Source organism: Dermacentor silvarum, chromosome 3 (assembly GCF_013339745.2).
Source record: "Dermacentor silvarum isolate Dsil-2018 chromosome 3, BIME_Dsil_1.4, whole genome shotgun sequence".
In the NCBI taxonomy this organism is placed as follows: Eukaryota; Metazoa; Arthropoda; class Arachnida; order Ixodida; family Ixodidae; genus Dermacentor; species Dermacentor silvarum.
In genome coordinates, this window is record NC_051156.1 from 3,491,626 (window position 1) to 3,506,029 (window position 14,404).

Below are 14,404 nucleotides of genomic sequence, written 5' to 3' on the forward strand. Positions count from 1 at the left end.
CAAGGGGAGAGTCAGCAATCCGAAACAACCGACGTCAGGCAAGGTCAGAATTAGCGCGTATCTCAGGCGTCCGCAGAAGGCTGTTTCACATGGTGCGGTTTTCATCGCACCGGAAGAGCGATTTCCGTCGCATGCGACGAAAATCGCAACCGCACGGCCGACCCCGCGATTTTCGGTTGGTTCGGTTTTCGGTCGATTTTCGGTTGGACCAAACGGTTGGTCGCTGCGTCGTTGCGTTGCAATTTTTCGTCGAAATTGCGCCGAGAGCTATTTCGCGGTTTGTTCTAGGGAATGGCGTCGGTCGCTCAACGCAACGTTTATAGATACTTTTTGTCTATAAATGTTGGCTCAACAAACCTCGAACAGTGATACTAATTGAGTGGAGCCGTGGATTGCGCAAGCGGTACGTACCATCAGCACCGACACGCGAACTAGGCAGATGAAAACTCGACGGTCAGATTCGTTTCTGTGATTTCTATGCGTTTGTTGACACGCTATGTTGCTAATTGCGCGACGCTTTTTTACGTTGGCTTCAGGTGCAGATATTACGTACTTTTGCGTGATTTTCCGTTATTCACACGCGCTGCGAGTTGGTAAATACTACGAGGTGTCCCTCACGGGAAGGCATGGCCTTCGGATGTCGTCCCAATTTTCTGGCTGTACAAGCTACTCGCGATATACGAAAACGCCACAGTTGTAGCGCGGTATGCTTTTACGGACGGAACGATTTAATGAATATGCAACTACGGACAAGTGCTGCGGTCAAATGGTGCCGCTTGTTTTCCCCAGTGAAGTATCTTATTTCAAGGTTACTTCCGCTGCGAGACGCGACTGCTTATCAAGCTCGCAAAGCGAACGTGCAAACTACATATACGTAATGAATGTACTACAATGGCATATTTAACGCTTTGACTGGGAATAAACAGCATCGTCAATTTGTTTTCGAAGCATTGATTTAAACAGTTCTATCTCATTTTTTCTGATGTGTCATTTTTCTCCTGCACAAAAATCAATCAACCTTCAATGTGTTGCAGACTTTGTATCCTTACTGCAGCGGCCCACCTCTGCTTAAGTCGAGCCTCCGGACCTCTTTAAATAAAGTTTACACACACACACACCTGTATTAAACATCACATTAAAAGGTAATTGCATATTGCGCTTGCTTCAGTGCATCGAACTTTTGTTTATGCTGGTCGTAACATATCGCACTATTCTAAGAAGCTACTTTGCCATTAACAGCCTTGCCTTTCCATGCTTTCCTCTCTCTACTTCCTTTAAAAGACATGAAACAATGTGAAAAGCAGGCAAACACCTTGTTTTTATAAGCAGTAGATAACACATTAAAAAATTTGTCGTAGTTTCACCCGAAAGGCGAAGCACCAATTGCGGTAGCAAATTAGTAGAGAGCTATACGGAGTAAGGATAGTAGTTTTATGAGTTGTATAAACTTGGACATGCAGCAGCACCAGCAACGCGCAGAACTGTTGTCGACGCCGTCGGCGTTTTGCCCGCGTTCGCACCGAACGCGCGCGGCGTTTTTATATAAATACGTATTTGGTGCCGCAGCTAAACGTCGCCTCCCCTTCCTCCCTCCCGTCCCCCACAGCCTTTCGCACGACGCAAAAAGTTGTGTTTGCTCTCTAAATATGGAAAGGAGGAAAGAGACGCCTAATTCTGCAGCCCTTCAGGGAGCACGGCGCAGAACGCGCGTTTGCTCTCCGACGCGCGTTCGCTCCCCGTGAAAGCGGGCGTCCCTCGCGCCGTTTCACTTGCACATACAGCGTCCGGAGCGCGGCGACGATTTCATCGCCGTTGACGTCATACGGAGCTATCGTGTCCATATAATTGCTATCCATATAAGTGTCCGTATAATTGCTATCGCAATAAAATCAGATCAACATTGTGCAGTGAAGTCAGCTGGTTGCATCCCTTCGTGTGAATGATAGCATCTCTCCAAGTGTGGGTGGTTCTTGCATGTCCACTGCTCATAAAGAGTGCAGACGCATCACGAAGCATAGGCAGTGCTCAACAAGATGGAGGCAATGTTGTATTCACCAAAATTCTACTCAGCCGAGCTGGCTCCAAGTCATATATATATTCACCAAAATTCTACTTAGCCGAGCTTCCTCTGACTCGTATGCACCAAAATTCTACTCAGCCGAGCTTGCTCCGACTCATATTCGCTAAAATTATACGCAGCTGAGCTTGCTCTGATTCCCAATAATCAAAATTATACTCAGCTGAACTTGCCCTGACTACCACATGACAATATTCGCCAAAAGTTTACTCCACCGAGCTTGCTCCAACTCATATTCGCCAAAATTATACGCAGCTGAACTTGCTCTGACTCCCAATAATCAAAATTATACTCATCTGAACTTGCCCTGACTACCACATGACAATATGCGCCAAACGTTTACTCAGCCGAGCTTTCTCTTACACATACTCACCAAAATTCTATACTCAGCCAATCTCACATGAACTCAGCCTCATGGTTAAGTCCAAGTCTTAGTGAGCCGATGTTGGAGTGAGTTCACCAAGCTATGTGTACATTATATTATATGACATGTGGGATGCATAAGCAAACATTGCATATGAGTACGTGTTGCATCGGATAAAAAAAGTTGTCGCAGTTTCACCTGAAAGGCGAAGCATCAATTGCGATAGCAAATTTGTAGAGAGCTATACGGAGTAATGATAGTAGCTTTATCAGGTGTATAACCTTGGACATGCAGCAGCACCGGCAACAAGCAGAACTGTTGTCGACGCCGTCGGCGTTTTGCCCGCGTTCGCTCAAAATGCGTGCGGCGTTGGTGACTGTTGCCGGAGCCTGTGATATAAATAGGCACTTGGTGCCGCAGCTAAACGTCGCCTCCCTTCCCTCCCCCTCCCCCCCACGGCCTTTCGTGCGTCGGAAGAAGGCACGTTTGCTCTACATATATGGTGATTGTAGAGGAGGAAAGAGACGCCTACTTCTGCAGCCCTTAAGGGAGCACAGAGCAGAACGCGCGTTTGTTCTCCCCCGTGCGTTCACTCCCCGTGAAAGCGCGCGTCCCTCGCGCCCTTTCACTCGCACATACAGCGTTCGGCGCGCGGCGACGATTTCATCTCCATTGACGTCATACGTAACCTCACGGCGACGGCGACGCCGACGGCAGAAATCTGCTTTTGAGTGTCCATATAATTGTTATCGCAATAATAGGCACTTGATGCCGCAGCTAAACGTCGCCTCCCTTCCCTCCCCCCTCCCCCCCCCCTCCCCGCCACGGCCTTTCGCGCGTCGGAAGAAGGCGCGTTTGTTCTACATATATGGTGATTGTAAAGGAGAAAAGAGACGCCTACTTCTGCAGCCCTTAAGAGAGCACGGCGCAGAACGCGCGTTTTTCCTTCGCCGTGCGTTCACTCCCCGTGAAAGCGCGCGTCCCTCGCACCCTTTCACTCGCACATACAGCGTTCGGCGCGCGGCGACGATTTCATCTCCACTGACGTCATACGGAACCTCACGGCAACGGCGACGGCAGAAATCTGCTTTGGAGTGTCCATATAATTGCTATCGCAATAATAAGGACCACTGTACACATTGCAGTTAGTTTTATAAAATTTAATTGCCATTTGCGTGAGAGCTTCGGTTCATGTCGATTCCAGCAAGTGCATTGGATCTGCATCATATTTTTTCCAATGATGCTGGCTATCTTGGTCATTACTGGGTGGCCACATTTAGTACATTGTTAGAGTACGTGGCATACGGAATAGCCGACAAAACTCGAGACTCAGAGAGGCGTTTATTAGCGTCCGCCTCAGCCCAGAACGTCCAAGATGCCAGCCTGTTCCTTCGAACGCGCTCACGCGCTCCCTGGCCCGACCCTCGTCCTCTTCTTTCGTGTAGGAAGAACGCGGGACATTCAACACATGGCCGGCCGTGAAGTGCGGTCATGCCTGTAGTTCAAGCGGAAAGAGTCTTTGGATGGCCATTGTCACGAGGCCGTCTTGTCGCTTTATCTTGCAAGAGCGAACGTGTCCATCTTCTCCTGCGTAGACTTCAATCACCCTTGCATATTGCTCACTGACGACTTGTTGCTTTAGTTGCTCCACTGTATGCTCAAACTCTGACAGCTTGCTTCTGAGAAAACTGTTCTCTTCATTTTGGGCTGCCCTGCTCGTGGCTCCTGCTTGCACCTCCTGCTTCATGTTTTCCATCTCGGTAGAGATCCTTTCGAGGGCAATGTCTGTCTGGCAGCGATGCTCCCAAGATGTGGCAAGCAAGCGCTCCAGACTGGTTGCGTCGGAGCGAGCCGTAGCTGCTTCGGTACGTGCCAGAGAAAGATCGTCCTCTAGGCGCCTCAAGTGCCCAAAAATCTGATTGTTGACAGTTTGTTCTTTGGCGAGCTGGTCCTGAAGCGATTCCACTTGCTCGACGAGCCTTGCGCGCATGTCTGAGCTCTTCTGAAGTTCCTCCTTCAGCCGACTTCTTTCGGCAGCGCTGGACTCGGCTGCTGGGACTCTTGCAAGGCTGCCATAGTTGATCCCAGTGAAGCCAGCTGGAGCCAGCTTCGGCTCCTGCTCTGTCATCGCACTCATGTGTCGTGCAAGCTGCTGACGCAGGCTATTGAGTGTGGCATCACTGCTGTCTTGTTCTTTCTGGCTCTGCTCGGCCTGAGTCAGCAGATCAGCGTTGGCCGAGATAAGGGACCGGTACTGGTCCAAAATATCTTCCCTCTCTCGATCCCTTGTACGCAGGAGCTCTTCTATTTCGGCTACTTTAATCACATACTCCTGGATTTGAAGTTCAAAGTCTTTCTTCTGTTGTACAGCATTCTCCAAGTCAGATGCCATGTTCTTGTGCTCTTTCGCCACAAGTGTAAAGTTCTCATGAAGCCTCTGGTTTTCTTGCAGGAGGTGGGAATGGGACTCGGCTGCTGATGCAGCTTCTGCTTCCAACTCTCTCCCTCGACATGCGAGCCTCACAACATCACTCTCCTTGCTGTTTAGGTTGTCTTGCAGCTTGTCAATGTGTGATTCTGTAGCTCGGCATGTGAAGTGGGCAGTCTGGGTATCTTTATCCTTTTCCTTGAGTTTTTCAGTGAGGGCAAGCTGACGAGCCTGGCTGTCCCTCTCCACAAGCAAGTGATCATGCTGCTTGTCGACTTCCCTCAGGAGCAACTCCAGCCGACTCAACAACTGCTCATCTTCTGCAGACGGCTGGCTTGCTTGCAGATTCATGACTCGTGAGTTGATTGGCTTTGACGACATGTGCTCGGTGCTCCCTTGAAGGATCCATCCGAACTATTGAGTTCATAGCGATGAGTGTTTCCTCGTTTCCCGGTCTGGAGAGTTAACTTGTCATCACCGCCCACATCTGGTCTGAGCCAATTAGAACACTTACTCCGTTTTCTCTTTCAATGGACGGGTGGATCAGTTCATCGGCGACATCGTGCCCGGTTTTTTTTAATGATGTGATGAACGAAGGAGTCATCGTGTTGACTGATATGTCTCGGCAAATGTGGGGTTTCTCGATGGCTCTCAATGCAACTTCAACGTCGGAATGCTGACTTCGGAGATGAAGCTCGACGATGCGAAATCTTTTCGGTGTGCAACTGCTCACACTGGCGAAAGTGTTTATTGCCATGGTATCAAAGCAAGACACCTCAACTTTAACCGCCTTGAAAGAGCTTCTGTTACGAACGTACGTTCACTTCCTCCGTCGAACCCGCCTCTGATGTAACGGCATGAATAATCTGTCACTGCCCATGCTCGGAAAGTCTGTAGGAGCACGCACGTCAAAGTGTCACTTCTTTCGTTGCTCTTAGTTGTTGCTGCGCATACAGTCGTACTGCTGCCTTTCACGTCTTCATAGGCCTTTCGGTTTAGTTTATCTGGGGCGCAAATACTAGACGCATGACGACCTCTGCAGCCGGAGCACGCAATTCTCCTTCTGCAATCCCTTGCACGGTGGCCTTTAATGGTGCATCGAAAGCACCGCATGTCGGCGGCGAGTTGCTTCTTCTTCTCTGACAGCGATAAGTCTGTACGGCAAGACTCCGTCAAATGCTGCGTTAACTTGCAGAAAATGCAGCCCGTGTCCGGAGGTGTTTTTGAAGCTTGGTTATGAAGCACTGATGACGTTGGGATCGCACTGTCAAACCGGCGGTTCTTATTGTCTCTAGGATGAGTCGCCTCGTCGTATACTTTTTGCTCCCCAAAGTCACTCTTTTCTAGGCTTTCCAGTTCAATAGAGACGAACTGCAGCAGTCGCTCTAGCTCCGTAGCTTGCTGAACGTTGACATTGGCGGAACTTGCAGCTTGTGTAGCGTAAGATCTGTGATACGCTACGACAATGTCACGTGGCAGTGCCCTGAGCAGAACATCGCATAGCATCGACGAGAAAGACGACTTGCTCACGCCAAGCGCCTCCAGTCCCCGCGTGTTAATGAGCACCTGGTCGTACAACTTGCGAAGTTTCGTTACTTCATTAGAAGAACGCACAGGAGTGAGCATTCGAAGCCTTGAGAAATACTCCTGCTCCAATCGCTTCTTGTCCCCGAAACGTCTTTTTAGCATGTCCAATGCGTCAACGTAACACGCTTCGGTGGTAGGCAGCCCCGCTATAGCTGTCGCCGCGTCTCCTTTCAAAAATAACCTCAGGTAGTTGAATTTGTCGATAGCTGCAAGAGTTCCGTTCTGGTTGATGATCTGGTCGAATTGCTCCCAGAACGCGTTCCATTTGCTCAGATCACCGTCGAAAGCATTAATTACCAGCTTCGGCAACTTGACTCCTGCAGGAGCAGGGACATTCTGAAAGGCCATGGCCTTTCAGAATGCCCCGTGGCCACCGGCATGTCACGAACCACGACTGGCGATGACAATAAATTGGTTTCGGACTGCTGGCGGCGTTTGCTCTGGAGCTCGGCTAAGATGCGGGTCGCGTTGTCCTCATACTCAATTACGGTTGCGTAATCCGCCTCGAATGCCTCTTCACTTATGTGGCTTTCTAATTCATCATTGATCTTCTTCAATTCATCGTTATTGTTCTTGAGCCGCTCGTAAATACAGTCGATCTGTCGCAATGTCGCGGCATTGTTTTCTAGCACCGCACTTGCCTCTTGAATGATCCTGGTGTTTTGGGCCCTTCTTGTGGCTCGCTTCAACTTGAGCTTATCCATGGCGGTCCGCTGATCCGTATACCTCCGTGGTCGTGGCAGTGGTTCCAGTCGGTAGCCACCAGCGAAGCTCCCGGTAGCTCCCGGCTGTCGCCTCCCGGGTTTCGGCACCAAATGTTAGAGTACGTGGCACACGGAACAGCCGACAAAAACTCGAGACTCAGAGAGGCGTTTATTAGCGTCCGCCTCAGCCCAGAACGTCCAAGATGCCAGCCTGTTCCTTCGAACGCGCTCACGCGCTCCCTGGCCCGATCCTCGTCCTCTTCTTTCGTGTAGGAAGAACGCGGGAAATTCAACATTTCAACACAAAGTTGAATAAATGACTGTGGTGCAATATATAAAAAGAGATGCTTGTATCACTGCAAGTAGAACTATTACAAAATGATACAAACACATGCACATAATAAGATGCAGGCAAATGCTAAATACATGAACAGACGGAATCAGTTGGCCGCCACCTATTGCAAAAAAAAAACACCGCATATCCACGGGGTGAATGATGATGAGTGGGCGAAGCTCCGGAGGGAATCATCGGTAAACCGTAAATCTTCCGTGTAATTCGTCCAGTCTAGCCGCACTAAATCGAACGATTGACTTCCACCAATGACACGCGCCATATGTGACGTCATTCCTATTTTATAACAGCGCCCTTCATTATAATTGCACCATCTCCCGCTTAAGGGGACGCTAGCACAAACGCGTTAGAAACGTGCAGTACTCTCTAGTAAGGGGGAGAGGCCACAGCGTCTTACGCAGCCGTTTACACATGCCGGAACGTGCACCGCGTTTGCCGACGCCATCACATGACTGCTGAGAGAGTATAACCCCCGTATTCATAAACGCTCCTCGACTTGAACTTGACTTGCCACCGCCTTGGGCAGCGCGTTCGAAACGCGTTGAAGGCGGTGGCAAGTCAAGTTCAAGTCGAGGAGCGTTTATGAATACGGGGGTAAGGCGGAGATGGTGGTGGTGGAGAAACATTTAATCAGAAAATTACAGAGAGTTGCTCTACAGAAGCACTTGGGTGGTCTCCCTATTCCGGAAGTCCACTGGAAATGATCGCCGCTCGGGCGCGGGCCACCAGGGAGCGTTGAGCGTCCAGGGTAGAGCAGCCAAGCAGGAACTCCTCCCAAGCCTCTCTTGTGGGTAGGGGGAAGGGGGATGAAAAAGGAAGGGGTATGGAGGGGCATACTGCCATCATGTGATAGGTGTCGGCCAGGACCCCACAATGCGCACAGTAGCTGTGTATACCCGGCATGACATGCTGGGCGGCCGCAGGACACAAGAAGGTGTTAGTCTGCAAGCGTCTCAGAAGTCTTTCATCCGCTTTAGAGAGGCCCCGTGCAGGGTCTGGGTAAAGGCGGCGTGAGCTGCGATAATGCTCTAGAATTGCGCGGTACTGCGTAAGAGCTGAGGTGTCTGGGGTAGACGCAGAGTCGGAGGTGGTAACGGCCCGGGAGGGAGAGACGCAGGCAGCGGCATGCGCCGCTTCGTTACCGGGGAGACCCGCGTGGCCAGGAGACCAGACGATGCGGATGGAGTAAGGCTCAAAGCGCCATGAGGCCGCCCAAAGAAGGTGGGCGGCCAGAGGAGCTATGGTACCCTGGAGGTATCGGGAACAGGCGTAGCGCGAGTCCGTGATAATGACCCTTGAGGTCGGGTGAGAGGCGGCCAAAGCGATGGCCACCTCTTCGGACTGTGTTGTGTCCGATGAGCGGAAAGAGAGGCCATCAATGTGGTGGGCCTCGGAGATCACTGCGGCCGTAAAGTGTCCGGGGGAGTTGGTCCCGAGACATCTACATAGAAGACGCCAGGAGAATTGGAGTACCGAGTGTGAAGAGAGTGTGCTCGGGCTAGGCGTCTGCCTGTGGGTTGAGTGGGATCCATGTTGCGACGAAGAGATTCAACCCAAAGTTTGTGCCGCCATAGCTTCGGGACGGAAGCAGGGGGAAATGGGGTAGAGATCGGGTTCAGTGAGAGCCTATCCAGAAGGCGGCGCCCAGGAGTCGTCTGAGACAGGCGATTGACTTGGTTGACGAGATGGGCCTCCCGCAACTCGTCATACGAGTTGTGTACTCCCAAGGCCACAAAGCGGCGATTGGAGGTAGCAATGGGAAGGTCTAGTGCTCGCGTGTGAACCGAGCGGAGCAGTGCGTCCAGCTGGTTCTCGTGGTGGCGACGCAAGCGAAGGTAGGGAGTGGCGTAAAGGACTCTGCTGGTCACAAACGCTTGAGCCAAGCGGAGGGAGTGCCAGCCGCGGAGGCCGCCACGTTTGGTGGAGACCCGCCGAATCGTACGGCTAACCTGCTCGCTAGTGCGTCGAAGACGGGCAATGGTAGAACCAGGGTTGAGAGTAGAGGAGATGTGGAGGCCTAATATGCGAATTTCTGAGACGACCTGTATCGGGACAGACGGGAGATATATCTGAGGTGGCGGTAGAGGTGAGATTGAGAGAAGAGATGATTTGGTAGGGGAACATTCCAGGCCACATGATGAGGCATAGGTGTCCACAATAAGTGCCACGCGCTGCATGCGGTCTTCAATTTGTGCGGGGGAGCCCGAGTTGGTCTAGATGGTAATGTCATCTGCGTATAGAGCGTGGTGTGTGTCCTCTACCTGGGCGAGGAGCGAAGGAAGTTGGAGCATGGCTAGATTGAAGAGGAGCGGTGAGAGGACCGCTCCCTGTGGTGTACCCCGGGTGCCTAGTGGGTACGAACCGTGTTCCGGAGAGTCGATGCGGATGAAGGCGGTGCGATGTGAGAGGAATGCACAGATGTACCTGAAAGCTCTAGATCCGCAATTCGTGGTGCTAAGGTTGGTAAGGATACTACTGTGTTTGACATTGTCGAAGGCGCCTCGGAGATCGAGGGCCAGAACGGCTTTGTCATTGTGGCGCATAGTATTAGGTACAATGAAGTCGTGCTGGAGTTGGAGAAGGACGTCCTGTGCCGACAGATGTGAGCGAAACCCAAACATCAAGTCAGCAAAGACACCTTTCCTTTCCAGATATGCGGAGAGACGGTCGCGGACCATGGTCTCCATGAGTTTGCCCGCACAGGAGGTGAGCGAGATGGGGCGCAATGCCTCAATGCTGACGGGCTTACCGGGTTTGGGAATGAATGTGACCACCGAAGTGGTCCATTCCGCGGGGAGGGGTTCTCCCTCCCATACTGTGTTGATTAAATGTAAGAGCGAGAGGTATGCTGAGTCGGGAAGGTTGGCCAGGAGAGTGACCGTAATACCATCCCGGCCTGGGGCAGTACCTCGCTTCATTTTGGCCAGCGCCGCCCGAAGATCGGGAAGCGTGGAGGGGGCGTCGAGTTCGGGGTTGGGGAGCCCGGAGTAGACGTACTCCGGGCCCTTGGGGTCAACGGTACGACACAGATAGCGGTCGCAGAGGTCGTTCGCGAGTTGGCTCGTTGGGCCCTGGTAGGCATAGTAGGCGCGACGAAGTTGGCGTTGTGTTTCCCCGCGGGTAGTGGAAGGATCCAGAAGGCTCCTAAAGAGTCGCCACGTACTCTTGGAGCTCATCTGACCTGCTGCCTTCATGCATGTATCGACCCAATTTGTGTCCGCAAGCTGTGTAGAGTAGTCAGCTGCTTCCGCGGTAAGCGTCTGTATGCGGGAGCGAAGCTTACGATTTAGCTTGTATCGTCGCCATCGGCGGGTAAGGCTGTGGCGTGCCTCCCAAAGGTGGAGGAGGTGGGGATCTACTGCGGGGGCTGAGGTGGAGGTACAAATGCATCGGGTGTATGATTGATGGGTGTGGAGGGCGTATGATGCCCATGCCTGGTAGTCCTGCGGGGATGGGAGCAGGAGGAAAGGCGTGGTGCGAAAAGCTGACCAGTCCGTGATGCGGGCTGCGCCCCGGATTTGGCGCATTTTCTGTGTCGGGAAGGCAATCCGAAGCAGGAAATGATCACTGTCAAGAGTGTCCTCGAGGTTCTCCCACGTAACATGTCTAATGTTTCGTGTGAGCGAGAGGTCCGGGCAGGTATCGCGTGTCACTGAATTTCCCAGGCGTGTGGGATGCGCTGGGTGGGTGAGCAGCGTGAAACCGAGAGTAGAGATAAGCTCCTTAAGCTTGCGGCCCCGAGCCTTTTCATAGTGGTACCCCCAGTGTGGGCTAGGAGCATTGAAGTGTCCAACCACCACAAGGGGTTGCCGAGCCGCCGCTTGGAGAGCCCGATAGAAGAGTTCCGCGAAAGTGACCCGTTGAAGGTGCGGGGGTACAGGTTGAGAATATGGATTGACTGGGCCCCGAGTTTCTGGGGAAGAACGGAGATCATGCAGTAATCATAGGGAAGGTCAAGGTCTAGGTCGACCTGAACAGCCGTATATGATTTGTGAACGAGGAGACTGGTGGTGGTGCCGCCTATATAGGAGCAGTAGCCTGAAAGGGTAGGGTTTGGACCGGCTTCTCGGAGGGCAAGAACGGAAGGGAGAGAGCCCCGAGATTGAAGGAATAGGAGAAGATGCGAGCGCTTTCGCCTGTTCCCGAAGCCCCTGGAGTTCCACTGGATGATTTCGAATTGGGATGATGGCGAATGTGTAGATGAAGGAGTCGCCATGATGAAAATCCAAAATTTTATGGGTCATCCTCCATGCCCTGCCCCTGGCCTTGCTGAGCAGGAAGGGGGATGGAAGCCGGGTTGAGGGCCGGGGAAGAGGAACCGGCAACTTTGCGTCGACGCGGGGCAGAGCTGCTGCTCGTGGAGGCCGAGCGCGAGCAAGATGATCTGGCGCGGAACTGGGTGAGAGCCCAGGCCTGAACCGCCTGAACCACGTCAGCTACAATGTATTGTACATTAATGGTGGAAATTTGGTAGAGGACTACATTTTCTAGACGAGTAATACGGTCCTCGAGCGGCAGGGTGTGGTCTATAGAAAGAGGGCTCTGAGGTGCCCCCGTAACTGATTGAGAAGCCGGCGCCGTGGACGAAGCCGGGGGAGCGGGGGGAGTACGCGGAGTGGGCGTAGCGCGAGGGCTAGGCTGATGGTCGACGGGTTTAACAACTGAAGTGGCAGTGGGGGGTCCTGCCGGTTTCTGTTGTTGCAGTTGGAAAGTTGCCACCTGCTTAGTGAGAGCTGCGATTTGCCGCTGCAGAAGAGCGTTCTGTTTTCGTAGAGCGGAGAGCTCTGGAGAAGGAGGGGGGAGGGAGGGAGAGGCTGAGGAGCAGTAATCCCTGCCCAGCTGCTCACCTGAGGTGGCGCCACGGCAAGCGGCGGGTAGTGCACTGAGGTGGTCGGCGGTGGGTTCGCCGGGGTCTGGAGACGTGATCCAGGCTTGGGTTGGGAGGCCGCTCGCGTTCCCTGTGACGGGGGTGCAGGTGGCTTCGAGGTCGATGGTGGTGTAGGTTTCCGATATTTCCCTGGACATCCCCGAGCGCCGGTTTCATGCGGGCCGGAGCAGAGAAGGCATGTCGGGTTACATTCGTGTTCAGCTAGGCCTTCCGAAGTCACTTGGACTTGAGTGCCACAGCGGGTACAGCGACCGGGAGTGGGTCGCGGGCAGGCCGAGGGTCGATGCCCAATGGTGTCGTAGAGGGAACAGGCCGGGATTGTCTTCTTGTACGGGCGCACGTAGGCCACGACACTGTGGTAGAAGATGAAGCGGGGGAGCTTCGTGCCCTCGAAGGTCACCACCGCTGCAGTAGAGTCACCGAGTTTGCGGACCGCCAGGATAGCGCCTTGCGACCATTCTAGTTCTGATTTGATGCGCTGTGGGGTTTCAGCCGGGTTGATGGTGATGACACCCCGGCAGATTTCCCCGGACGCCTTGGCATGGCCCCGAAAAGGGAGCTGCTGGTCTCCCACCGGCAACTGGATGTCCCCAAGTAGGCGCTGCGCCATAGGTAACGAGGTGACACTGCACACGAGAACGTTTTGGTCCCACACTGGCCACACGTGGAAAGAGGTGGACGAGTGTTCTCCCAGGTATGCACGAATCGCGTCGCCGGCACGATCGGACGGGAGGACCGACTTGAGCTCAAAAGGAGCGCGAGGCTTCAGCACGACGATGTAGTCGTCACGGGAGAGACGAGCAATATGGCGGGGTCGCCACTTGGGTTGACGCCTCGGCGGGGAAGGTGGTGCGGTGCGCGTTCCGTCTAGAGAGCGGCGCGTGGACGAGCCGGAGGCAGCCACCTGTGGCAGGGTGGCGGCGCGCGACCCTTGGCCCTTGGGCGGAGCCGCGGCCTGGGATTGCTTCCGTTGCCAGAGTTTCACCATGTCGGCTAAATACTCGTGCTCCGAGGGCATGGCATGGTCCGAGGAGGTGGTCTCCATCGTCACGACCCGAAGTGAGGTCGGGTCATAGCCCGTAACCGTGGTGGCGTCCGCCATCACGCCGCGAAAACCCGGGCGATGCGGAGCTAGGCCTAACGGAACGTCAAGCCTGGCGGGGAGCCGTCGTGGAGATCAAACACGCAGAAGTTGGCGAAAAATGGGCCCACCTGGGCGCGGGTGGCATCCGGGTGGAGCAGAGAACTTGGCGGTGACGATGAGTCCATAATTTTGGGACAATGGCGTGAAGCACCGCAATAATCGGAGATTATTGACGGAGCCGATGCGGAGAGTGTCCGCCGTCTTCGAGCGCCACCCGCGTTCCTAAGGCGGAGAGGCCACAGCGTCTTACACCAGCTTCTTACACGGGCCGTAACGCGCTAGCACAAACGCGTTAGAAACGCGAAGTCTTTCGTTAATGTTGGGTATTTATTAGAGACCTTTAGTATTGCTGGAAAATGCTTGCGTTAGCGTTAGCGTGTTACGCACGCTAAATCTTTGCGGAACGCTGTTCGATAGAGTTTTAGTATAGCGTAAGATAACGATGCGCCGCTAAGCGCAAAACCATCTAGCTGCGAGTAGTCAAAGCAGCAAACTGAGCAGCTCGACAACCAAGCTAGCCGTGTGGATCCACGCCAAGCCTTCAAACGAGCCTGCATGTCAAGCGCTCGGACCGAGGGTGCCACCATGTTTGCAACGCTAAAAATTTAGCGAGCGTTTAGCGTCTCCGCTATATTTGAAAAATAGCGGACGCACGCTACCCGCAAAACTGAAATAGCGTTCTGAGAATGCGCAGTCTGACCCCGCTATTTTATTGCGTTTAGCGTGGTGCCATTTCCGCAATACTAAAACTGTCTATTGTAATCGTGGTGCGTGTGTCCATGTGCGCTTCGTGGCGTAGTGGTTAGCGCCGCGCGTTCGGAAGCGAGGGGTCCCTCGTTCGATTGCGCGCTACGGACACA

At 53.3% G+C, this 14,404-nt stretch overlaps 1 protein-coding gene across 1 annotated transcript; it reads right to left on the bottom strand.

The window, feature by feature from the left end:
- Positions 1-3,930: 3,930 nt before the first annotated feature.
- Positions 3,931-5,220, bottom strand: LOC119443691 (centrosomal protein of 135 kDa-like). Its single transcript, XM_037708407.1, has one exon. The coding sequence runs from the start codon at positions 5,218-5,220 to the stop codon at positions 3,931-3,933; it is 1,290 nt and encodes a 429-aa protein (XP_037564335.1).
- Between the last annotated feature and the right edge of the window lie 9,184 nt (positions 5,221-14,404).

What these genes read in the sequence shown, in the direction of transcription:
- LOC119443691 (XM_037708407.1), bottom strand. Translation starts at nt 5,220, where the DNA reads ATGAATCTGCAAGCAAGCCAGCCGTCTGCAGAAGATGAGCAGTTGTTG.